This window comes from Cynara cardunculus (genome assembly GCF_001531365.2).
Source record: "Cynara cardunculus var. scolymus isolate 2C chromosome LG 15, CcrdV1, whole genome shotgun sequence".
Taxonomy (NCBI): domain Eukaryota; kingdom Viridiplantae; phylum Streptophyta; class Magnoliopsida; order Asterales; family Asteraceae; genus Cynara; species Cynara cardunculus.
The window spans coordinates 12,055,175-12,080,594 of record NC_037542.1 but is presented as its reverse complement, the minus strand read 5'-3'; the positions used below and the strand labels follow the sequence as shown (position 1 = coordinate 12,080,594).

Below are 25,420 nucleotides of genomic sequence, written 5' to 3'. Positions count from 1 at the left end.
AATGAATGCTTATCCTATATTTGATTATGTTTATCTGCAGTTAGTTATACAAATTTCAAAATTGAGCTTTAATAAGTTGTACTTACGTAAAATTACTTGTAATCTTGAATTTTAAGTAATATACATCAATAAACAATATTTTATACATAAAAACGGTTTTTAAGAGTTTTTGTCAAATATTTTATAATATAGTATAGATAATGTTTATAAAGATAATAATTAAGTATTTTGTTATAACTAATGATTATCCTACTGTTTTTAGATATTTTATATTTAAAATGAGATGTCTATCCCGTATTTGATTATATTTATCTATAGTTAGTCATACGAATTCAAACATGAAGTTTTAATAAGTTGTACTTACGTATAATATACTTGTTATCTTGAATTTTAAGTAATATACTTCAATTATAAAATAATTTTTAAGAGTTTTTATCAAATATTTTATAATATAGTATAAGACTACTCAAAAACTAACAAAAATACCCATGTATTAAAAAAGTCATTCAAATTAGGTTGGCGGATAAATATCAAATTTTGTTTTACTTCTGGACATTAATAATATTACAATTAATATTAAATTAAAAATTTAATTCATGATAATCTTAAGTTATATTAATTTATATATTAAAAAAGGATAATTATAAATTAATATAAAATTATTTGAAAATAGGAGACTGGAAAATAAATATTTATAGTATTACGTTCATCCAACAACGCACCGGGGGTATCATATGCTACCACGTGGCACTTTTGCATACGTGGCATGTTTCTATTGGCGAGGTATACCACTGACCACGTAGAGTCAACCTCACACGTCAGCCAAAAAGCAGATCACTCCTTGTGGTTTCTGTTATATTCATTGCTGCGCTAAAACCTTTCCATACGTCTCCAGAAATCCCGATTTCAATCCCCACTTCACCATTCGTACAGTGGAAGATTTATCTAGGGTTGTAGGGGAATCTGGATCAGCATCCATCAATCTATCGGTCTCCAATGTCCAAAATGCTGTTCAGGTTAGGTTTACTGGTCTTTTTGTTGTTGTTGAACTCAGTTCCGTCGCGATCAGCGGTATCCAGTATTGATCTGGGTTCTGAATGGATAAAAGTTGCTGTGGTGAATCTAAAACCGGGTCAGGCTCCCATATCAATCGCCATTAATGAAATGTCAAAACGGAAATCCCCAGCTCTAGTGGCTTTTCACGGTGATGATCGTCTCATTGGGGAAGAGGCGGCGGGGCTTGTTGCGCGGTATCCGGATAAGGTTTATTCTCATGTTCGTGATTTAATTGGAAAGCCTTTTGCTCATGCCAAGAAGTTTCTCGATTCCTTGTATCTGCCTTTCAATGTGGTGGAAGATTCCAGAGGCGCCGTTGGGATCAGAATTGATGATGGCGTTACTGTGTATTCAGCGGAGGAATTGACTGCCATGATTTTGGGGTATGCCATGAAATTGGCGGAGTTTCACAGCAAGGTGCCGGTGAAGGATGCTGTGATTACAGTGCCTCCGTATTTTGGGCAGGCGGAGCGGAAGGGTTTGCTTCAGGCGGCGCAATTGGCTGGATTGAATGCACTCTCTCTTGTTAACGAGCATTCAGGTGCAGCACTTCAGTATGGGATCGATAAGGATTTTTCCAACGGGTCGAGGCATGTTATTTTCTATGATATGGGATCTAGTAGTACTTATGCTGCTCTTGTTTACTTCTCGGCTTATAATACCAAGGAGTATGGCAAGACCGTTTCTGCCAATCAATTCCAGGTGCCAACATTCAGTGTTACTATGATCTCTTATACTATACGTTTTGCTTTCTTCGTAAATTTTTTATTGGAAAAGGGAAAAACTTAGCCATGTTCAAAACACCATGAATAGAACATTTAGATCATATACAAGTAAATTATAAACCAAGTACTTCGCATTAAACCTATACCCAAAAGTTGTATTCTATGGAAAAGCTAAAACATTGTGAGACGGTATGCAGTAGTGAAATACTCCATAACTGAGACCCAACTAACTGAATCAACACCCTGCTACTGAGAAAATACCCAGCTGACACATCCAACACTGAAACTACAAAATCACTATAAGTAGACAGTATGCATTAGTTGTGCAGTAGGATGGGTCTTGTGTATTGGATGCCTAAACATGTTCTTGCCACCAGTTGCTTATTTCTTGCCATGCTTTGCGATGCATTGATACGTTTGTTAAGTCGGTACTATTGTGATATTGATCGATAACACGTGTGATGCAGGTCAAAGATGTTAGATGGGATCCGGAGCTTGGTGGTCAAAATTTAGAATTACGGTTGGTGGAGTACTTTGCAGATGAGTTCAACAAACAGGTTGGGAATGGGGTTGATGTCAGGAAGTCCCCGAAGGCAATGGCCAAATTGAAGAAGCAGGTTAAGCGTACCAAAGAAATTCTTAGTGCAAATACTGCAGCACCAATTTCAGTTGAATCACTTCTTGATGACCGTGATTTTAGGTACATCTCATGAATCTGGTATTGGTTCCTTAGATTAGGTATTTTATGTTCTTGTGCAACCTGTGATGGTAGTTTGCAATTCCTTATTTATGAACGTAATTATGAATATCTTTCAAGCCAGGAGTTTACTTTTTGGGGTAGGACACAGGTCTGCATACATTGCGTACATTCCACCCCTGTCGTATCTCCGGGTGGGATATACTGCCGCTATTTGGTTTTTAATGTAGCAAAAAATAGCAAATAGCATATGCCAATTTTAGGAGAACGACCAATGGAATGGTATAGCTTTTGCTTTTTGAATAAGCAATTGGTAACGTTGTATTCACAAGGGCCAAGGCTGAAATAGGACTGGAAGCAAGATATGAACTGTTTTAGTATTCTTAAAATGTTTTAACAAAATGTGCTAACAAAGATCGAGGGAGGAAAGAAATTGGTATCTTTTTCTTATATGAGATCTGCCTGAGTTATGGCAATAATCAGGGACAAAACTGCTGGTTATTAGATACTCATGGCTGATTTTTCTGTTCATTATATATTACTTATGGTTCACTTTCAATTTGTTGCCAGGAGCACAATAACTCGTCAGAAGTTCGAAGAGATGTGTGAAGACTTGTGGGAAAGATCTATTATCCCGGTGAAAGAGTTGCTTAAGCACTCAGGTTTGAAGGCTGATGAGATATATGCCTTCGAGTTGATTGGAGGTGGCACTCGAGTACCAAAGTTGCAGGTCTTTTGCTATTTCTATTTCGTTCTATTACACACATGCTGGTTCAATATTGTTTATCTTTCCCTATGCAGCTATGCTTTACATTTTCTTATTCATATCATATTCTCTTCATGAGGTAGCCTCACTTGTTTGGTATTGATTAGATCTCGGTTCATTAAATTATCCGTTCTTCTGTTAAAACGACTTGGATCATTTACTCTATGTATCTTCTAATTTGTTTTTGCACCCTTTTCAAGTAGGGTGTTATCGCTGTCACACAGCTAATTTTCATCCATCTTGGTTGATGTATCCTTGTTCACAGGCTAAGCTTCAAGAATCACTTGGGAGGAGTGATGTTGACAGACATCTAGATGCGGATGAGGCCACAGTTCTAGGTGCATCATTACATGCTGCAAATCTGAGTGATGGAATCAAATTGAATCGTAAGCTTGGTATGATTGATGGTTCGATGTATGGGTTCACCATGGATCTAGATGGTCCTGAACTTGTAAAAGACGAGAGCACCACACAGTTACTTGTGCCAAGGTTGAAAAAGTTACCAATCAAGGTAAATATGATTAATAGTTATGAGCTATCCAAGAGTATGAACGACAGAGAAGCTACAATAGTTGATGAGAGTTTTCATTTTTTAAATCTCACAGATGTTCCGATCGATCACTCACAACAAGGATTTTGAAGTTTCACTTTCATATGAGAATGAAGACCTGTTGCCACCTGGTGTTACTTCACGTACATTTGCAAAGTATGCGGTCTCTGGTCTGACTGATGCTAGTGAAAAGTAAGTACTGATTAAATGCTATGATCAGTTTTGATCCTCATGTTTTATTGTTTTTGTTTGATGTCTTGGAAACATTTGTTCTTAGTTACTTCAATACAGGCTTCACGTTTTCTTTGTAAAATGTATACTTATAAGTAAGAATTTAGATAGCGGTTGAAGACAAGGAAGGTCCAGGGTGATTAATGACAGTTAAAGGCTTCTAGGTAATAGTAGACCACAATCAAGGTAAGCATGGGCTTCATGTGAGGTTATTTGAGTGTATTTCATAGTGGTTAATGGAAGGCGAGGGATTTCAGCATCTTTCTTATTGATGACTATGGTAAATACAGGGGTATGAAAGTGGCCGATGATCGTGTGTTTGAAGGCACAGTGGTAAAAAGCAGCAGTGACATTGCTGTTGCTTGTCTGGTAGGAGATATGATTAATCAATCATAGCAATAATTAATAGAGTGCAAAATGAGTAGAAGGTTGATATTATAAAACCATAAAAAAACCTATAAGGTGATATCAGTCATAAATTACATGTTCAAAATATTATGATGTGTATCCCATTTGGTTAAATGAAGTCCAAAGACAAGAGTACTTATAATTTCAAAGCGAGGATCTTGGGTAAAACAACCAATAAAAGTGGAAGAAAAACAAACAATTAACGTGGGTGCTTGTTATACTGAAGGGGTGCTCGTTAATTAACGTGGCTCACACTATTGAAACATGCAAATCAAGTGGACCTTTTTGGCCATCCATGAATGCTTTTTACTGGGTGTGCGCCTTTAAATCAATCTCAGACAGTTAATTTTTTTTTCTGCTAAGGAAAGATTGTGGTGAGGGTTGCAAGGGTTAATTAGTGTTTGGCTCTAAAATGACATGTGAATCATCAAGTAGGTAACGGCGTGATGTATTTTGAGATTACCTTTGCCCACATTCAGCAGTGTCACCAATATAAGCGGCAAATGAAGAAACAGCTTATAGTTAGTATGCAGTTATACCTTGTCAGGCTTTCTTAGTCAAGCTTTTGACAATTAACTTGGGATAACACGAGAAAGTTGGGAAAAAGATATGTATCTTTCGGAAGTGCATACAAAATTTACTCTTTTGATGAATTGTGTTGTTTAAAGGGACTTATTGAGTTTGAAAGGTACAGCTGTAAGCTTCTTGAGGTGAATTGACATCATCTATATTGATATGTCTTATCTTCATAGAGTTCCTATAAATTAAATAACGATATTTTCTTTTTCTTGCTCAACATATATCTTCATTTTTAATTAAGTTCATATCAAGTGGGAGTGGGATGGATTCAACCTAGGGCACCATGCTTACTGAGTTACTGTGAAGCTCAGTGCCAGCCTTATGGTCGACAACAGTCTTGAAAACATTGGTTTCACATGTCTCTAGTTAGAATGCTCTTATCTATGACAAATGCAGGTTCTGTATGTTAAGGTCCCAAAAACTTATTCATCTTTATTTCTCATCGTTATTATGCTTCCAGAGTACTAGAACTTTTATAAACAGGACACAGAGGTCTTGACTCACATCATGGTCCATTATTTAACAGGCATGGAACTTGTACAGTTCTATACTTCGAAAATGTCTCTTGTTTATCCCTTGGATAGCCCTTTCAAGTTACTATAACAAAAACAACTGCATTAATGGAAATGATTTGCATTGAAAGCAGGGCGTATTTCATGATGAAACTGAATAAGGTTTTATACAAACTTAGACTTAATGTCTTATGCAGCCACAGATGAGTTTTTCTGAAATTCAAGTTACTTGGTCTTTAACTCTATAGGTACATGTTGCGCAACCTCTCGTCCCCTGTCAAAGCCAGTCTTCATTTCTCTCTTAGTAGAAGTGGCATAATTTCTTTGGATCGAGCAGATGCTGTTATTGAAATTTCTGAGTGGGTAGAAGTTCCGAAAAAGAATCTGACTGTGGAGAATGCTTCTGCTCCCCCGAACTTAACTGTTGAAGCCGATTCTGCGAATGCTACAGAAGCCAGTGATGTCCCCAATCCAGATGACTTGAGTACCAACTTGGTGAACTCCACCACAAATGACCAAAACACTGCTGATCTTGGTACAGAAAAGAAATTAAAGAAGCGGACTTTCAGAGTTACTCTAAAGGTTTGATTTGTCTGACCATGGGAGCTTTTTAGATTAACTCTATTGGGAAAAGATCTATATTATTGTTGTACTTATTGATTTTCGGTTTTTTATCAATTGTTGCAGATCTCTGAGAAGACTGTGGGATCGGGAGTACCTCTCTCAGAGGAATCTCTTGCTGAAGGTATAGACAGATTGGATGCACTAGACGCAAAGGATGCAGAAAGGAGGAGGACTGCAGAGTTGAAAAATGATCTGGAGGGCTACATATATGCGACTAGAGAAAAGGTCTGAGTCCTGTTTGCAGTTTCAACTCACCTTTCTGGCAATTTATCATTTTATGTGTCTATGATATGTGGACTTATAGTATATGTCCTTGTTGCCCTATCATTGTTGGTGTGCTCTAAAGTTAATTGTGCATTTTAGTTTCCCTTTCTCATGTCGATTTTATTGGGGGTTGTCAGCTTGATTATCTGGATGAATTGCAAAAAGTTTCTTCTAGTGAGCAACGCCAGTCGTTTGTTGAAAAGCTTGACGAGGTACTCTATCTCTCTCTCTGCAAACATTTTTGTGTATGTGTATTAAGTGTATATATATACATATATATATGTATGTATTCTATTTGTAGAAATCCAGATGAGGAATGATACTGGTGGAAGCTCTATTCTCCATACACATGCAGACCCTTCTAGCACGAGGGGTGTTTGTGTGTGGAATTGAGATTCCACAAGTACTATTCTTTACGTTTCCCTACAAATGCCATTCTCCATTCATACACTGGTTTTGCAATTTATTTCTTGTCGCATGGGATGTGTTTTTTTGGTTGTGGGCATAATTATGTTCTTCAGTCATTTACCATTAACATGCAATTTCCTTTAGGTGCAAGACTGGTTGTACACTGATGGTGAAGATGCTTCAGCGACTCAATTTCAAGAACGCTTGGATCTATTGAAAGCTATTGGTGATCCTATTTTTTTCAGGTGCGCAATGAATACCAGTTGTCCTGACTTAAAAGGCATCTTCATATTACAAAACTTACTCTTGTAAACATCTACTATAGATACAAGGAGCTTACAGCAAGGCCAGAAGCGTTGCAAAGTGCTAGACAGTATTTCAGCGAGCTGAAAGAGGTAAATAAGATCCGATTAAAATGTTTCAAGTTGTCGAACCCTTTGCTTATGGCATGTATGCTTGGAATTATGAATTTGTGGGTGATAAACTATGACCTTGTAGAAGCTAACTACATTGGTTTACCTTGTGACGACTTCACTCTAGTCACTTTGTAGATGCTTATGATTCTTGAAGATATTGAGATGTTAATGTGGAAATCCATTGGAGCATATGAAATCTAATTGTATGATGTTATAGGGAGGCAAAGAATGCTTGGAGGAAGAACCTGTGGTTGTGAGATGTGGAAATTTGTTTACTATTTCATCAGATCATGGGAAGAATAGAAAAACAGTAAAATGTTAGATAATAATTAAGGCCTTGGAAATTTGTTACAAAAATTATATTTTGCTGTAATCTCTACATGATTGTACAGTCAAGGGGAGATGGTTATTATATATTTTTCTATATATTTTCTCCAAAGTATCTTTCAGTGGTCAACTTTAAGAGGGTGTCTTAAGAGTCAAACCTGGGATCTCCTCCAAGCCAACCCTGTTAGTGGAATGATATATAACGTCTGTTTGGTTTGATGACGTTGGTATGAACTTTGTTTTCTGAAGTCCGAACTTCCTTGATATAGAATTCCTGGAAGATTTTCAATGTGCGCTCCTCGAATGTTTGCTCTTGATAAAAAATTATAATACCAAGTGGAATTGAAAATGCTACGTGGTAAACTATCCCACCTAACATTTGATTATTCTTAATGTATGCAGGTTGTTAGTGGGTGGGAGTCAAAAAAACCATGGCTTCCAAAAGATAAAATTGATCAGGTGAATTTCTGTCTCTTCTGAAACCGCGTTATATTCTTTCTAATCATCGTCATACGAATCATAGAATCCACTCTCCCTTATTTATGGAACAAAAAGTTAAATACCATGCTCCATGTTCATTTCCAGGTGCTACGTGAGGCTGAAAATTTCAAGAAGTGGTTGAATGATAAGGAGGCTGAGCAACAGAAGTGAGTTCAACATGCTATTTACTTGTGTTTCATTCATTTTATATTTCAGAGAGAATAACGATGCAACTCTGCATGCAACAGTTCATCCTTATACATTTCCACTCAAATAATACTATGCCATCAACATGGACAGGATGGTTGCATATCCCATTATATCATATATATATCTATAAACAATGAAGACTAGGAGATAGGGTGTGTATTGGGTGCTTGGGTTCAACATTTAGGAAATACTGGAATTGGGTATCAGCTATATGCATAGTGTGTGTATGTGTGTTTTTGAATATATTAGTTAAATAAATAGACCAACTAACTATACAAAGGAGAAACATTATTATCTAAAACCATATCGAATTATTCTGAAGTACTTGTTGATGAAACTCTCTTGGTATGCAATATCCTAGAGTGACATAAACAAGACTAGAAATATAAACCCCTGACAAGAATAATAAAGAAAAATAGAGAGATGTAGAGCAGCAAACAGTGTACACATGAATTAGCAAATAGAGATGAAAGAAGTAGAAAAGAAAATTTCAGAACTTTTTAACAGTTTTGAGAGTCGTGATGTGAATATTCTTTGTTGGTTAAAGCTGTTATATAATACATGTACTTGAAGCATTTTCTTTCCTTCTACCATTACAAAATTTTCAGATGTTAAACATGTGCCAAACCCTTGAGCAGAACTGGATTCCCCCATAACTTGTTCCAAAGACTCTACCCGTGCTTACAATGCATCAAACTCTTCTGATGTGTGGCATAACCGGATTCTTAGCCTTGTGTAATGATTTTAGTTCTCTCCTGCGAGGCCCATAAACAAAATAGGTGAAATCTTATTTTGGGTAGTTAGTGATTTGAACTTTTTAACACATTTCATGCTCCCATAAAAGCGTAAACAACCAAAACACATAATCACACTAGCATTTTCATGGGCTATAATGATCTGTAGGGTCTCGACTTGTTAGCAGTTGAGTGATAATGACATTTTTGATACTTGTTAAAAGAGGCATGCTTGCAACTCTGCAAACAACGCGATCTTTATTTACATTTTAGCCAAGTACCCGATATCATATGCTTGAAAAGAACTGTGTTTATATTACACAAACCCAAAGACGGTGTTAATAAACATCTCTAATTGTTCAAAATCAATTTCTATTGACAGGATATCAGCATCCATCACCCCGGCATTTACTTCTCAAGAAATTATAAGCAAGCTACTCGATCTTCAAGACAAGGCATGTTGATAGTTTTTATTACCGTTATGTTGCATAATTTTCTTCTTTGTTTTGGAAACAGTACCTCTACCTATTGGGGTAGAGGCCAGGTCTGTGTACATTTTATTCCCAGATGGTCAGGTCTGCATACATTTTGACCACATATCATACCTTGTGTGACTAATAGGTCGGTTAGTTTGGTTTTTGACCTTTTTACACTAATTTACCAGGTTGCAAGCACAAATAGAATCCCAAAGCCAAAACCAAAAATTGAGAAACCAAGCGTGAAGAATGAAACAGAGGAAGCAAAAGGCTCGAGTTCCTCAAACGATGAGAGTAGAAAAGAAGAGACCGTTGAGGAGGATGCCAAACACGATGAGCTGTGATTTAACCGACTAACATACAAAAACGAGCAGTGAGCTTTGTGGTTTATAGGAAACATGGATAGGCACGGGGTAGGAGAGAGGTAGTTAAGGTACTAATATTAGTAATTAATATATGATTGAAGACCATTTTTTTGAGTACTTCCATTCCATTAAAATTGTTCCATTCCCACCAGTTTTGTACCCTCAAGATTTTCTTTTTCTTTGTTTCTGATTATGTATAATACTTACTATTATATACTACCCTTCATTTCATTGATGCATTTAATCCCCCCCATATGTTTATAGGCTTCAAATCCCTTTCATTCATACTTGTATAAATACGCAATATTTGATTGTGAATCGGATATAATTAAAACATCTCCTTATCTTAATAAGAAACAAATAAAAGATTAAAATCAAAAGCTATGAATGATGATGATAATGTTTAAATTGAGAGCAACAGACATGTTTTATTGTCCTATCTTGTTCGTTTTCTGAAAATTCAATGAACCGTGTCCTTGTGGTTGCATTTTGCATTTTGATAACGAGGCCTAGGTCCTTAATGAACTACAGGACCCAAGTCGGATCAAACTCATCAAGAAACTACAACAACAGCAACCCAACTCATTAAACTTATAACCACAGGGATGTAACTCGTTAAAAGAAAACACAACGACAAAGGACATGTGGTGTTGAATTTTTAAAAAATGGGACAAAGAGAATTAAAAACACCTAACCGCATGGATGGAACTATGTAATTTACTCTTATATGTTAATATTTTTTTGAATAACCTGGATATTCAACCCGTTATGCGAGCCGACTAATCCCAGGGCAACAACCTGCTTTGCAAATAGCCTGAAGTCACCGCATTTGAACCTCCGTGGCCACAAGGGGATTTTTATTTCTCCTTGGTTTTGAACCTGAGACCTCCTGATACTTTTGACCTTTGGAGCCAAATTTAAACCAATCAGACACCATCCTTGTGGTTTCTTATATGTTAATATTAAAATTTAAAATAAACTATACACTGAAAATGGATGTAGACAATCTCATGATTTGAATAAAGAAATGCCAACAATTTGAGGTTTCGATGACTTCTGATAAACCCATGTATATCCCATATAAGAAACTCTCCTTTCATCTTTTATGTTGTAAAAGCTTTTAAGCTGTAATTGTATTCATATAAAATTTGTATTTTAAAGTCTGGAAGAAGAAATTGTTTTGGTCAAGTTGTTTGTCTGAACGGGGATAGACCAATGAGTTTGAGGGATGCAAATAGAGGGTTGGATTAGTTACGAGGCATTTTATGGTATTAATTTGTTTGAGATGGCTTAACGAAGACAAGTCAGAGGTCCTTGTTCACGATTAAACCATAAACAAACACTCTTGTAGGTATAAACTAATAAGCTGCCTAGACCATTAAGCTTAATGGTCTCCTTAAGTTGTAAGTAGACAACCCTAACACAATGCAAGTGGAAAGTCATTTAAACAGTGGTCTATATATAGAGAGAGGATAATAGTACAAAAAAACCAACTGCACATGAAAACAGGTTCAAATTGCTATATATGTTAGAATAATAAAAAGGTCAAGTGTACCAAAAAAAACACAGCTGATACACCAACAGAAAGAGCCTAATTACCATAAGATCATTCATCTGACCAATTCAGTTTCATACCAATCAAGCTCTGTATCCACGATGCCGCTTCAGAGACTCTCCCCTTGGACCCCTAGAGATCGCGGCGGCATTCTGATTGTGATGGTGGTTTCGTTGAGCTGAACTGGACGGGTGATGTTTCAACCACCCCCTCTGATTTTGAAATTGCGGTTGTGAATCATTTGATGCAAGTAGCGATCGAAGAAAGTTATCTGAATCCCCGTTCACTTTTCCTTGCTGCCCAATATCAGTTTCTTGCACCTTCGATGTGAGCGAGTCCACAGTTTCCAAGGGCATAATGATCCCAGCAAGTCCATCATAAGATAGAACATTGGCTATTGCATGTATAGAGGCTGCAAGAAGTTCAGGAAGATCTTTTCCTGGATGCGTGATCTGAAAAAAAATTATGCAGCCAACAATTCAACCATCAAACCATATTTTCGACAATATTTTATGGGATTTTATTTAAAGCCCCATTTTTCATATAAAATATACGTAACCTGAGGCTAACATTTTTTTTTCAATTACTTACTCAAACAAGAATCTATTGATCACATACTAATTCTCACAATCATATAATTACATTATTTTCCTCCAGATTTTTTTAAAAATTATCTAACACAAATCATTAGTAAGTGTTCTTATTCAAATATAAGTGTCTACTTCCCAATTCTACCCTTTATTATGGGATGAAGAAATTTGTTTATGTAAGATCCCATATCGGTGGGGGAAGGGAACTGAGGTTGCCTTATAAGGGATTGTATACCTCCTCTACTAGACGCGTTTTAAAACCATGAGTGAAGGTGTGGACAAAGCGGACAATATCTGATACGCTTGGCCTCGGACATTACAAGTGGTATCAAAGCCAAGTTCCGGACTGGTGTGCCAGCAAGGATGCTGGGCTCCCAAGGGGGTGTGTAAGATCCCACAGCGGTTGGGGAGGAGAACTAAGGTTCCCTTATAATTATAAGGGGACTGGATTCCTCCCTCCTGTACTAGACGCATTTTTAAACTGTGAGTTAAGGTTTGGACAACATCTGGTACAGTTGGCCTGGGATGTTACAGTTACTCCCTCCATTATTAAAGGTACGATTGTCATTCAGTTACTTTAGAAGGGTCATAATTACACATTTCAAAGACAGGGAGTAATAGAGATGTGGAGATGATGTATATAATAGAAGACAATCATAATATGTACCTTGAACATGATTGCAGCAGACAACCTTTCTCTCAAACAGTAAATCTGAGCAACATCAAGTGCTGTTGACTCGAAGGAAAGCCACCTATCTGCAACAATCTTGACTACATTATCAGGAGAAGACATGAGTCTATCTTTGTAGCCACTATGCGTCCCTGTTTCCTCGTCATTACCTTCTTCCTCATCACTATCTTCAAAGTTAGTATCATTATCATCTACGCTATCATCATCAAGAGGAGCCACAGCAATCTCTGTTGCTAGCAATAATAAAGGAAGTGGTCCAATAATACTGCAACTCCTAATATTCAAACCTCCATCTCCACGTGTTATCTCATCAAATATGACCAAAGGAATAGCATCTTTTTTCTTGAATCGTAACCTAGAATTGACAGATTGAGGGTGTAATCGAACCATATTATTGTTAGCATTCTCTATCACAATACTTCTTACATTTCTTTTAGGTAGATGTAACTTTCCCACCAAAGGATATAAACCAGCAACAAGGACTGCATGAATTATACCAACGTCTTGACAGTTTGCACTAAGCTGAGATGAATTTCCTGGAATAAATCCATTGCTATAAAGTTCATTTTCGAGTTGTTTACGCATTCCGAATAGCATATTCATGACCCCTGGTGACACAAAATATTGACGACAAAACCTTCCTTCTTGACCCCTGTTCTTGGCGTTTTTCCAGCACTCAAAGGCTGCGATTATTGCAAATTGATCACCATGGCCACCATATAATGAGGCCAACTCACATTTAGCAGCTGTTGCTTTCTTTTTTTCACCCGGTAACATCGGAAGAGTGAAGGGGTCTCTATAGTCATTGGCACAAGCTAAAGTCAAAGCAGGGTCAAGACAATCCATTGATATAGCAAAGAGAAGCATCTTGCTTGTGAGTGGATGAACAGGGATAGAACCAAGCTTTTCCCCAAGCTCTGTGAGATCCTCATTAGGTGACAAGGCCCCAATATCTTGAAGAATAGTAATTGCATTATGAATGGCTTCAGAAACAGGAGGATCTAATGTTTTCTTTAAAAAGTCTTCTATTTTGCTATCAGGATCAAGAAGCTTCACCTATCAGTAGAGGAACATTAGTTGAATTAGTTCATAGTGGGTCTAGTATGAAGATGATGAAATAGATTCCAGCTTATGAACACAGCAATTTGCCTAGTGGATCAAGATATTGCCTCTTTTCACTGAAGTGAAACGCACTCAAAGGACCTATCATATATAGCAGTCAAATCAAGTCGTAATAGCTATACTTTGAGAAAAAGTAATAATGATTGAAAACATCTAATCGTCCTCAAGATTGCAATGTGGTTAATCTCTTATTAATAAGGCATAAAAGCACAATAAACTTGAGACTAAATCCCGGTCCATTACTTCTTTATATCAAAGGTATCGGAATAGATCATTTTCTACAACTGAAACTTTGGTATTTAGATTTTCGGCGTGCCAGAGCAAAGTTGGTGGGAACTAATCGCTTCAAGATGCCCTTTATGTGCTTCCTACAATTCTTCCAGAAATACCACTCCAGGAATGGAGGAGTTTTTTGTCAGACCCTCTTACAAACAACAGTTACTAAGAGCATTTCCATTAGATTCCCCACAATTTCTCCAAAATGGAGAACCAAAATTTGAAATCTCTAAAAAAAACTACATTCATCTCCAACAGATTCCCCAGTTTGGAGAATTCAACATTGATTAAAATATTAAAATATTTCATTTCTCTAGTAAAATATTATCTCTCTAAATAATTATTTTCAAAGTTTTCTATTGGTAGAAATATATTAAAAAAATATTTTTCTCACATGGTAAACAATTGTGGGGTAATCTCCATATTTGGAGAAAAAAACCCTTCTCTTTCCTACTTTCTCCATCTTGGAGATACTTTTAGAGAATCTGTCGGAGCTCAATTTTAGTTTAAATCTTCATTTTCCCCATTTTCTCCATTTTGGAAAATCTGTTTTGAGATGCTCTAATAAGTTTATTAAACCTAGTAATATTATTAGTAGGTATAGAGTTAGTTCCTTATTGTGATTGATTTGCTTTGGCTCCCAGAGTTTCCTTGCCTCTGTACATTTGATTTCTTACGTAATCGAAGTAAGCTTTTGAATCCTAACTTCACATGGTATCCTAGCCAAGGGTTTATAACCAAAACACTAACTCCACTAGCCAAGGGTTTTATGGAAAGAAGGGAGGGAAGGAAAGTAGGGGGAAAAGAAAAAATCTCGTGTTCTCAAGTTTTTTTGTTGGAAAAGAAAGAAAAAAAATGTTGATCTTCCTCCCAAAAATTTCCTTGTAAATATGGGAGGAAAGGGGAGGAAAAAGACAATAACAATTATAAGATTTGTAAAATTACACATCTACCCATCAATTACAAACTGTTCTAAAATAAATAAGGGTATAGTTGTAAAATGACATATTACCTTTCCTTTCTCTCATGTTCAAGAACATGAAATTTATTTTCTTTTTTCCCCTTTAAAGGCCCTCTCAAGAACACATAAAAAAATTATCTTCTTTTCTTTTCCTTCCCTTTTTTTCTTCCAAATTCGAGAACACAATGTTGAAGATCAGATGCTTACACATACTAGGGGGATTGAATAAATTCACGGAGGCTACAAATATGGCAACAAAAATAAAGAATGAAACCAAATATCCAACAGATTGTCTTTGAACTCACGAGAAACGGAGATTGTGTGGCATACTGGCATGCATATATTTAAAAAAGCAACACTGTGGAGTACATGGAGTGTGTTGTAAGACAACAAATGCTAATAGCGGCAGACATCTGCATAAGGCATAGTGTTAGAAAGAGTAAGGTTGCTAAACCCCTAGAACTAGTGGTGGAACCTGAGAATCTAAATATCTCCAAAGATCCGATGTTAAGAATCAGACATGGGGTAGCGAAGGAAAGCTAAAAGGATGTAGACGGAGATAGCAACAAGATTTTGGTGGTCTCCTTTCATTTATTCCAACATATCCTTTATATAAAGCTACTGATATGGACGTATCAGATTGGATGCACAGGAACAAAAGTAAACAATGTTAGATCAAAATCATCATTCTGATTGTTCAATAGAAGATCTCAACTACAAATTGAACAATTATAGAGATATCGTATCTCATTCTTGAGTAAATGAACCAAAACCTGACCTACTCTTGATTTGAGCAACTTATATTATAGTTAGTACTTAACACCATTAATCAATCAGTAAGTTCAAGTGTTCAACAAATAGTTCTATGAACATCCCTGAGATTGGTTGTGGACATTTTGGTATTTTAAACATAACAGAAACTAATCTATGGTCCGATCTAAAAATGGGAGGACACAAATGTATGCAATGTGATACCTACGAATGTGAAACAACTTCTTACTTAGACAGAGCTATTCTGATACCTATGAGCCAAAAATTAGAAATATGAGTCCAAGCCTGAACTCTGACATGCAGAAATTAGAATATAAGGAGAGGAACTAGTTGAAAGAGTGTGAATTTAAAGATTAGAAGAATGATATTTCAATTAAATATTTAGACGCCTATTAGAGAGGCTTAGAAGTGGCTATATAAGTCTATCTGTCCAACGCAACTGAACATGTTAGAGATCATGATTACCTGCAAACATAGTTCTTCAATTGGCGTTCTTTTAATTTCTGGCACTTGAAATTCTGGGAGTGAAGCTGCTCGAAGTTTTGAATAAAGATGGTAACATATTCCTGATTGACATCGCCCTGCTCGTCCCTCTCGCTGCTTTGCACTTGCTTTTGAGATCCAAGAGGATTGAAGAGTCGAGACCTTGTTGTAAGGGTCATAACTTTTTTCTTTCATCCTTCCACTATCTATTACAAAGACAACATCATCAATCGTGACAGCGGTTTCAGCTATGTTTGTGGAAAGTATAATTTTACGGCAACCCTGAGGTGGCCTTTTGAAAACTTTCTTTTGTTCTATAGATGGGACCATGGAATGAAGAGCTAATATCAAAAACTTTGAAGAATCTTTGAATAAAGTACTAGAACTTAGTTTGTCTCGTGCTTTATTTATGTCGTCCCACCCTGGAAGAAAAACAAGAATAGCTCCTTCTTCCGATTCTGTACATATTTTCCTCAATAATTGCTCTATGAGGATAACATCAGTTAATTCTGGATTGACGTTATGCAAGTATTTATCAAGTAAAAGTTGTTCTTCCCTGGGATCAACTAAGGTTGAATCTAGGTGTTTTCTTAAAATCTCGGCAGCTTCTTTCTGGTTTTCATGTGCAGCCCAGGAAAGCGCAGTTTTTCCTTCATTATCTTGTAAATGGCAATTGGCACCAAAAGAGAGAAGCATGCACATATCACCCACTCTTCCCTTTCTAGCAAAGACCATTAATGGTGTAATTCCCGTCACAGAATGCTGAAAATTAAGAACATCTAATCCTTCACTATTTGCAAAAAATTCCAAGAGAGATTCCATCTCATCACTTGACCAGGCTAGATTAATAGCCTCTTCAAGAGCAAGCCTGAAGTCCTCAGTTAACTGGGAGTTCTCATCCATGCTAGTTTTTGACGTGCAATCAAGGTGACACGCTTTTGTTGACTTGACAAGCAAAAGTACATCCTCCAAATAGAACCTTTTCACCTAAAAGACGGACGCAACAAACTCAAAACAGAACTTGGATGGCATAAATCAAAATAACAAAGCAAAGACCTCCAAATAAGATGATTCAGGGTATGGAACGGAAAATTACATTATAAGTGAACCCAGGGACACGTATAATTGGGCAGCCTCCGAAGTACTGAGAAATTCGTTCGGCATCAAGTGTAGCACTCATCAGTACCTTTCAAAATATGACTCGAGTCAACTCCTTGAAATACTTCTATTTTTGTTTCTAGTGAAAAAAATTGAATAAATATTCAAAGAACAATGGAAGATATGAAAATAAATGACTGAAATTTTTTTTGATAGAGAGGGGGGAGGCCCCTCTTATCAAGAGAAAAAACGCTAAAAGCAAACAGATTACGCGCTCGGGTGGGGGCGAACCACATCCACCAGAAATATCCAAGGCTCCCCGAGGGGAAAGAAAGGAAGAGAAGAGGGCGGAGAAGAGAAAGAGAGAAAATGACTGAATTTTACTAACCACCCGTAGATGAGGATACGACGGAAGCATATCTCTGCAGAATAAAACCCGTAATTAGCATATATATTTGAATAGTAACACTATGGTAGACGAACTACAAAGGCCAAATCTTCTTAGTATCCTAGAGTTGTTCAATATAACACGAGTGTATGCATGCAAGTCAAGCAAAGCTACAACTCAAACTTCAAAGTAAAAGGCACCTGAGGATTGCTAGCAGAAAATCAGTGAATCGATCCCTTTCATGAATTTCATCCTGCAAAATTTTGTAGTACCCCAGTTATATCGTGATAAATAGGTAAAGTAATAGAGCCATTTAAGTGTTATATTAGGGTAGGATAAAGAGGTTCCACATAAACAAACAGAAGCTTCTTTAATCTTCCATCAAAAGAATTTGTGTTTTTTCAACATGTCAAGGGCAGACATAAAAAAAGAATAGAGCAGGGTATAAAGCAATAAGCAATGTAAAAAGTTCCAATACACATTTGGTATTTACACCTCCACTATGTTGGTGCGTCCCTCAAATTTCTTGTACTGGTGTCCACGTGAACAGTTATTTTCAAAGACCATAAAGTAGCTAAGAAATATCCAGATCACTGATCCTATGCAAGTTTATTTAAATCTTTGATGTGAGCCTAATACTTTGTCCATTGTAGAATACGAGGGAACTTTGACAAGTTACAATATTTCTGATTTTCCGGTGTTCTAAATCATTTACAATTCATTCTACATTCAAGGTTCATTGCTTTCAGATAATTTAAGAACTTTAGCATTGCAATAGAATATTTTCAATAAATTACACCTCCACTTGAAAATTAATAAAAAGAAATGGTTTTTTATTGGAATTAATGGTGAGATACAACATAGAAAGGGAGAAGGGTCCCGACAGGAGTACATAGTCAGACTTCGCGCATAAATGTTGAAACACAATCAAAATCATCTTGTGCTTACATCTTGGAATGGATAGAGTAAATCCTTTTCGGTAGCTCTTCCCATCCAAAACCACATGAACATCAGCATAATATTCTCGAATGAGTTTCTGCTGCTTTCTTAGAAAGTGATTTCATGTTTATGCTGAAAAACTTTCATCCTTATGAAGTTCTAAAGCATTTTATAGAGGTTGATTACTTGATTATACAGTATACTACATTACTATTCCATATACAGACTCTTCCTAGAACAATTAAAGTTTAAAGCCTTAAAATGCATTGTCGTATCTTTAAATATTAAATAGAAAAAATGATATATCGACATACTAGCATAAAGAAAACGAAAGGAAAGACTCCAATGTTTATGGTTATGAAATTAGATATTTGCAGGTCAACTTTAAATTAGATGAATACCACAATGATGTGAGTGATGTCAGGAAATGCATCCTTAAACATCTTTGTCGTGGCCTCTCTTCTGGACCTACCATTGCCAGCTTTTACCAAGACCCTCAGCAAGACCCCAGTCGTGCAAAACACAATCGATGAATTTTTTCCGCCTTTGGTCTCCAATCTTATCTAGGATTTTTCACCATAAAAGGTAAGTCATAATAATAATAATAATAGAAGATGAAAAAAAATGAAACAAACTACCAATGAAGAGAAAATGCAAGCTAAGGTGTAATGGAGAAATAAAGATGTGCAACAGTAAGCAACAAATATGAGATTTACTCAAAGTGATTAACAAACAATTTCAAAGCACGCTCGTATTATTGGAATTTCATGCCAGGGTTATAGGAAGTTTTCGAATTGTTTAGTATTCACAATTCATGGTTCAGTTTATCAACTTCCTACCTTGGAAGCATCTTGTGACATACATTTATGTAGTGAGTTGGTGTGGATTTAGATAGATGTGTATTGCTATTCCGTGATTTTCTTGCATAGGGTTTAATAAAGTTTACAAGTTGCATGTTAACTGACTGCATCAAAAAACATGATATAAGGAACTCATGCTTTCCTTTTCAGTGATGAATTAGCTTATGAATCTCCTTAAAGACATATTAAGCAAGTTTCGATGCATCTTCTTTCCATAGTCCTGCAGTGTAACTGACAAATTTCCTTCTGGAATTGCATCTCTTTTCCTTGAGCTTATATCAATGGCACTTCCTTGGGAGAGTGTAATAAGGTGAAATACTTGATAACCTTTGACTTCAGAAGTCTTTTGCTTTAACTTTTTGTTCTTTAACAGAAGATAACACTTCAAAATTACATTCACTATTAGTTAAGGAAACTAAATAAGTAAATAATAAGAGGTTGTTAGTTTTTTTAAGCGGTGTTGAAGTTTGAAGTCTTATTTCATTTCTTATCGATAAGAGGTAATGCCAAAGTCTGAAATCAGAATCAATAAGATTTATTTTGTAAATTGATTAATGTCTAAATGTGTAAGCACAATCAAAATTAGAGATATTAAGATACAATGACCAATAAATAAAAATCATATATAATGATTAAAACTTATCAAAAATAATATTTTAATTCTTTTTAAATCAAAATGAATAGTAGTGTTGTTTTATAATAGTACTAAATTTTATGCTACTGACACTTGTACATTTTATATGTTGTCAATCCTCAAATAGTCATGGTAAAATTCGTAAAGCTTGAGTTTGTTATCTGCCTCTTGTTTTTTAGAGTTTCAAATTTTAGTTTTTGTTTAGGGAATCAAGAGGACGGTTAGATGCTAGTGAGATATGGTTTTACCTCTTGTCCAATGAAAGGACGGTAAGAGGTGTAAGTGCTTATTACAGGAAAAAAAGAAGCCTTACAAGTCTAATCTCTTACCTGTAAGACATAAGTGGTAAATAAGAGGTTTTTTATCAAAAAAAAATACAGCACCTAAGCTTCCCTGTTCTTTCATTAAGAATTTTTTGTAGTAAAGTTGGCATTCAGAAACTATCTTCTGTTTTTTTCGGTTCAATAGAAAAGAAATACAAATTGTCATTCACGTGAAGTATGATAGAAAATGAAATTTTTTACTTGCAATAAAGTCCACAAAAGAGAGACATTTAGGTAATTTGCTTGGTAGTATCTTGTAAGCTGTAACAGCCAGTAATGTTAACCTTGGTAGAAGAAAGCAAAATAGAACATTAATGCGGTGGATTGCATGTCGTGTGCCCATTTAGATCACAATTTGAGACTCGTAAGAATGAAAAGGATTTTCCACCAAACTAGCACTTTCTAGCAAGAAAAGTGAAAAAATAGCACATTTATCGTTGGTTCTAAATAAATAGCACTCAATTTCGCCAATCAATTCCACCAATTGGCGGAATCCACTTCTTATTAGTTGGTGGACCCAAATTAGCAGAAAAGTCAAATAGTTCACACATCCGGAAAATTCAAAATTTCGCCAATTTGGGGGATATTTGGCGGGATACACGTGTCAGAGTCTGAGTAGTTGGCGGAAAATTCTGACAATTTGGAGAAATAGATTGGCAAATTGGGTGCTATTTCTTTAGAACCCAAGAAAAGGTGCTGGTTTTCACTTTTCTTGCTAGAAAGTGCTAGTTTGGTGGAAAACCCCGAAACAAAAAACTATTGCCTGGCCATGAATTTCTCATGTAAAAATGGAAAGTTGCAAATGACCACATTCCTGGATGAGCATATATTTTAATAATATTATCCACACTGTAAACTATACTTACTCTCCAAAAGATGTATGCACAAATTCTAAAGACAAAAAAAACAAGCAATAACAGTACATAACACCACATGCATACTGACTCTTCATGTACCTTGTATCCAACACTCTCTCCGATATTTTCACCTCTTTCAAACGATATTCTTTCAGCAACTACAGAAAACATACCATGAATTAAGCAAACACATAAACTAGGAATGATGGAGATATAGTTTACTACTTGTGTTAAAAGGTTATTGGTATAAAGTGGTCCCAGAACATTAGCGAAGGATACCTGAAATTGCAGAAATCCGTCGAGGCTGGGTGCAGATTACTTTACACGCATCACCTTTACTCCACATATAATCCAACATATATTGAGGCACCTGAACCAAAAGTTACTTATAAGAATATACTTGATTGAAAAAGAAAAAGTATATATTCATCATTTTACATAGTTCGTGATCCTATTTGTCTCACAATTTAACACCCGTAAATCATAATACTGCTATAATGTATTGCTAGGTAAATAGTAAATTTGAATACTTCTTATAATGGAAAAAATGTAATGTGCTATACTTTCTTTTAGCATGCTATTAATTAGTATCACCTAACTATTTGGGACATTGAACATTCCCAACATATTGATATTAGCAAGTTCAGTAAAATGGGCACTAATTTGACAGTAAACTAGCAAGGGCCCTCTTTACTTTTTTCAATCCAAATTCTATGTAATTTTCTATAGTGACTTGAGTATAGGGGTTTATTTAATACAAACTAGTATGAAACAATACATCCCTCCCAACTCTCTTGTTCTTCTCCATTCCTTTATTTCTTCAGTTTTATTCCTCTCTCTCTCTCTAATAAATCTTGTATACGAATTATATTTTTTGACCAAGAGAATTGGGAAAACGTTCTTCCAAACCCGTCTCATCTTCGTCGTTTGGTGTAATATATGCGTTGAGGTCTCATCCTATTGCTCTTTCTATTTTCTATGCCTACTTTTGTGGCTTTCGGTATTCATATCCCACAAGTTGGTAATCATACTGGGCTATGTTGGGATTTAACAATCACGGTAACCTTGTTTAAACTTGCATCTACATGGAAGTCTAATTCAATATGGAATAGAATATTCATGCTCCAAATCTTAAGACCACAAAAGGCAATTTTTTTGCATAGCATAAGACCAATCCTCAACAGAAAAAGATAATCAAATTTCCTATAGCAGGTGTGAACAGGGAAAGGATACCAACCTGTGTGGTTTTTCCACACCCTGTTTCGCCAGATATGAGAACCACCTGGAGCAAGGCACACAAAAGAAAGCTGTTATGATACCAGTAATCCTGAATAATATCATATATTACATATATACATACATAGTATGTGTCTGTAGACAAAGATGCTTATGGATATAACTATAGTAACAGACAGAGACGCTGGGTCATATAAATGTATATGAATACATTTATACAAAGAGGTCCTTTCAGCAATCGCTCTTTGCCTTACTATTGACATTTAAGCCCTTGTATTACCTCTCAGCTCCCCAATTCAACCCTGATGATATAATGGACACTTAACTCCCATTGTTTTCATTTTTATATCCAATAAGTATACATATAACATAAATGATACATCAAGTAGATAGTGAAACCTGATGAGATTCTATTGTCGATGTAATAACATCCTTAAAAGAGGCAATCGGAAGTTTGGACCTCCCTTCGGTAATCTGCAAAGTAGAAATATATAATTCAGGTCATAATAATTAAAACAATGTATCCTGTGTCCTTATCTGCACTATTGAAACTTGAAGGTGTCATAGAGAAACCTGTTTCAACTTGATGTCCGATTCCATCCGTGCAGCAAGTGATTCAAGCTTCTTTGCAATATCAGCCTTTTTCATCAAAGGTTTCCAGAGAATATCATTTGTCTTTGTTCGTATCTTATCAGTATTTTTACTAGACATGGCCATGATCTTTTCACCCTCCCCTTGATCACCAGGTGGGTAAACAGAAAAATAGTCATTTAAAACTTCTTTTCCCTTTTCTGAAAATGTAAAAGAAGTGAGATCTGACTTTTCCTTGATCTTCTTCAACTTCTCCATGCACTTGTAAACTGTAACACACCGTTTATTCGGTTCTTTAGGCCTAGAAAAGCTCAGGTTCATTAGAGACTGCCCTTGTATTAACAATCAAGTTTACCCACAATTACAACTGTACTACAAGTAGACTAATCACATCTAAAATTGATGATTGGGCCATTTTTATCATTATGCATATGGAAGTCTGTGTGGCATATATAGTTCAAGTAAGGAACAATGTTATAAAATTGAATATACCAAATAAACTTGAGAACAGGTTTCATATTGTTTTCAAATGAATAACAAACAGTACTCACCCCTGACTTTTTGATTTCAGACCCATTTTTACACACAATTTGTGCACCTCAGCACGTTCGAAATTTGTAAGGCTGGCATCAAATTTGTACACTGCAATCATTAAATGTGGAAGCAACATGAATTTCATTCCTGTAGTGACTAGCAAGTAGCACAAACTGCAGATATGCTATGAAGTTGAAGATATCATAGTGAAAAGAGACAAGCTAGTGGTAGTTTCAGTCTAGCTTGTACATAATGACAATAGCTTCTATTATCAGGTCTCATCGTTCCATTTCAGGGACAACTGTCAAAGGAATGCCTACTCAATAAAGATGTCCATTTAGACAGATCGGTTGAGTTGGACTGGACTGGACTGGCAGTGGGGAGATGGGGATAGAGCCCTCTACCCAAAGCAAGAGTACAAATACATACTGAGTTGGCCAATACAAAAGGCAAAAGTACAGATACATATTTATCATGTGGTGTTTGATAATTCTGAACAGGTGCTGAATTGTTAAGAGTTGTTAACGTAAAGACATACCGACATGTATAAATCATCAACCGCCAAACTGCCATTAACACCAATTCAGATGGATAACGAAAGAGTGCTGAACCGTTTGATGGTTTAATAAGAGGAAAAAACAATCAGGACCTCTTTTATAGAGATACTAGAGTTATTTTTCCAATAGCAAGTCCCATAAGATATATCCCAGTTCATGTATGCAAATAAAACATGAAAAGTGGATTTTTCTCTTACTCTCATCATTGGATGCCTGAAACTGTGCAAGTGTTTGTCGAATATGAATCCGACTTTCCTCGGTAACCCTCGGCGGCTGCTGCTTCTGCAGCAGCTTCTGCTGCAGCCTCTGCTGCTGCCTCTGCTGCTGCTGCGGTGTTTGCCCTCTTCCACCTCCTCTCTTGCGCCTTTTYGTGGTTGATGGGTTTGGCATCGTTCTTCCTCCTTGAATCTTGATTACGGTTTCGTTGATAGAAGAAGATGAAGATGAGGCTGCTGCTCCACAACACTTTCTGCTAAATGTGCGTAGGTTAGATATTGGAGCAAAGATCAGCGAGTATACGGGAGGGAGGGAGGGGTGGCTTCCAATTTGTAGAAAACCCTATTCCCTTCGGTCGCGTGTCTTTGGTTTGATTTGAATTAAAATCTAAATAAACTGATTTATATATTTTTAAGGCTCAAATTTCTTACCAAAATATTATTGATTTATATTCTGGTAACGTATTTTTAGATCTTTTATTTTGATATCTATGATATAAAGTTTTGAATATTTAAATAACCGGATAACCAGTTGAAGGTTTGAAGCATTAACCAGTTAAACATGTTGAAACATCAACCGATTAGATTAAGATATTCATGTTAGCAAATAATAATAAATTGGGTACTATATCACTCGTCACATCAACATGGTAACCGGTTACCTGGATACTTAAATGTTTAAACTTTTACATCTTCGATACCAAAATGAAATGTTTAAAAATACGTTACCCAAAATAAAAACCAAGTTAAAGTACTTTATTTTTTCATACAATTTATCCTTATATTTTTTAAGTAAGATAGTATCTTAATAATATAACAAATGTTATAAACCATAATTTATTTTGCTGATAATTTTAAAAATGTATTTTTGAACAAAAATATAACTCTTTTTACAAACAAAATATTTGTTT

General features: G+C 35.9%; 2 protein-coding genes across 5 annotated transcripts; one reads left to right on the top strand and one right to left on the bottom strand.

Moving 5' to 3' along the window:
- Positions 1-904: 904 nt before the first annotated feature.
- Positions 905-10,066, top strand: LOC112527855 (heat shock 70 kDa protein 17). The gene is made up of 14 exons (XM_025138690.1): positions 905-1,758; positions 2,249-2,481; positions 3,049-3,208; positions 3,510-3,755; positions 3,850-3,986; positions 5,773-6,106; positions 6,212-6,373; positions 6,550-6,624; positions 6,965-7,065; positions 7,146-7,215; positions 7,966-8,022; positions 8,149-8,210; positions 9,370-9,442; positions 9,652-10,066. Exons 1-14 carry the CDS (start codon positions 997-999, stop codon positions 9,805-9,807), a joined length of 2,628 nt encoding a protein of 875 aa, XP_024994458.1. The 5' UTR covers positions 905-996; the 3' UTR covers positions 9,808-10,066.
- A 1,195-nt stretch (positions 10,067-11,261) lies between these two features.
- On the bottom strand, positions 11,262-24,837 carry LOC112527209 (DExH-box ATP-dependent RNA helicase DExH6). Of its 4 annotated transcripts, none has more exons than XM_025137681.1 (15): positions 24,492-24,837; positions 23,755-23,845; positions 23,186-23,504; positions 23,012-23,086; positions 22,614-22,658; positions 21,656-21,746; positions 21,476-21,534; positions 19,104-19,265; positions 17,964-18,016; positions 17,764-17,797; positions 17,374-17,463; positions 16,260-17,264; positions 12,814-13,720; positions 12,641-12,729; positions 11,262-11,835 (listed from the first exon to the last, which is right to left on the bottom strand). In XM_025137681.1, exons 1-15 carry the CDS (start codon positions 24,682-24,684, stop codon positions 11,467-11,469), a joined length of 3,582 nt encoding a protein of 1,193 aa, XP_024993449.1. In that variant the 5' UTR covers positions 24,685-24,837; the 3' UTR covers positions 11,262-11,466. The 4 variants fall into 4 exon arrangements, with proteins under 4 accessions (XP_024993449.1, XP_024993450.1, XP_024993448.1 ...); XM_025137682.1 differs by adding an exon at positions 24,276-24,342 and having other exon boundaries at positions 12,641-13,720; positions 24,492-24,537; XM_025137680.1 differs by having other exon boundaries at positions 12,641-13,720; positions 24,492-24,836.
- Between the last annotated feature and the right edge of the window lie 583 nt (positions 24,838-25,420).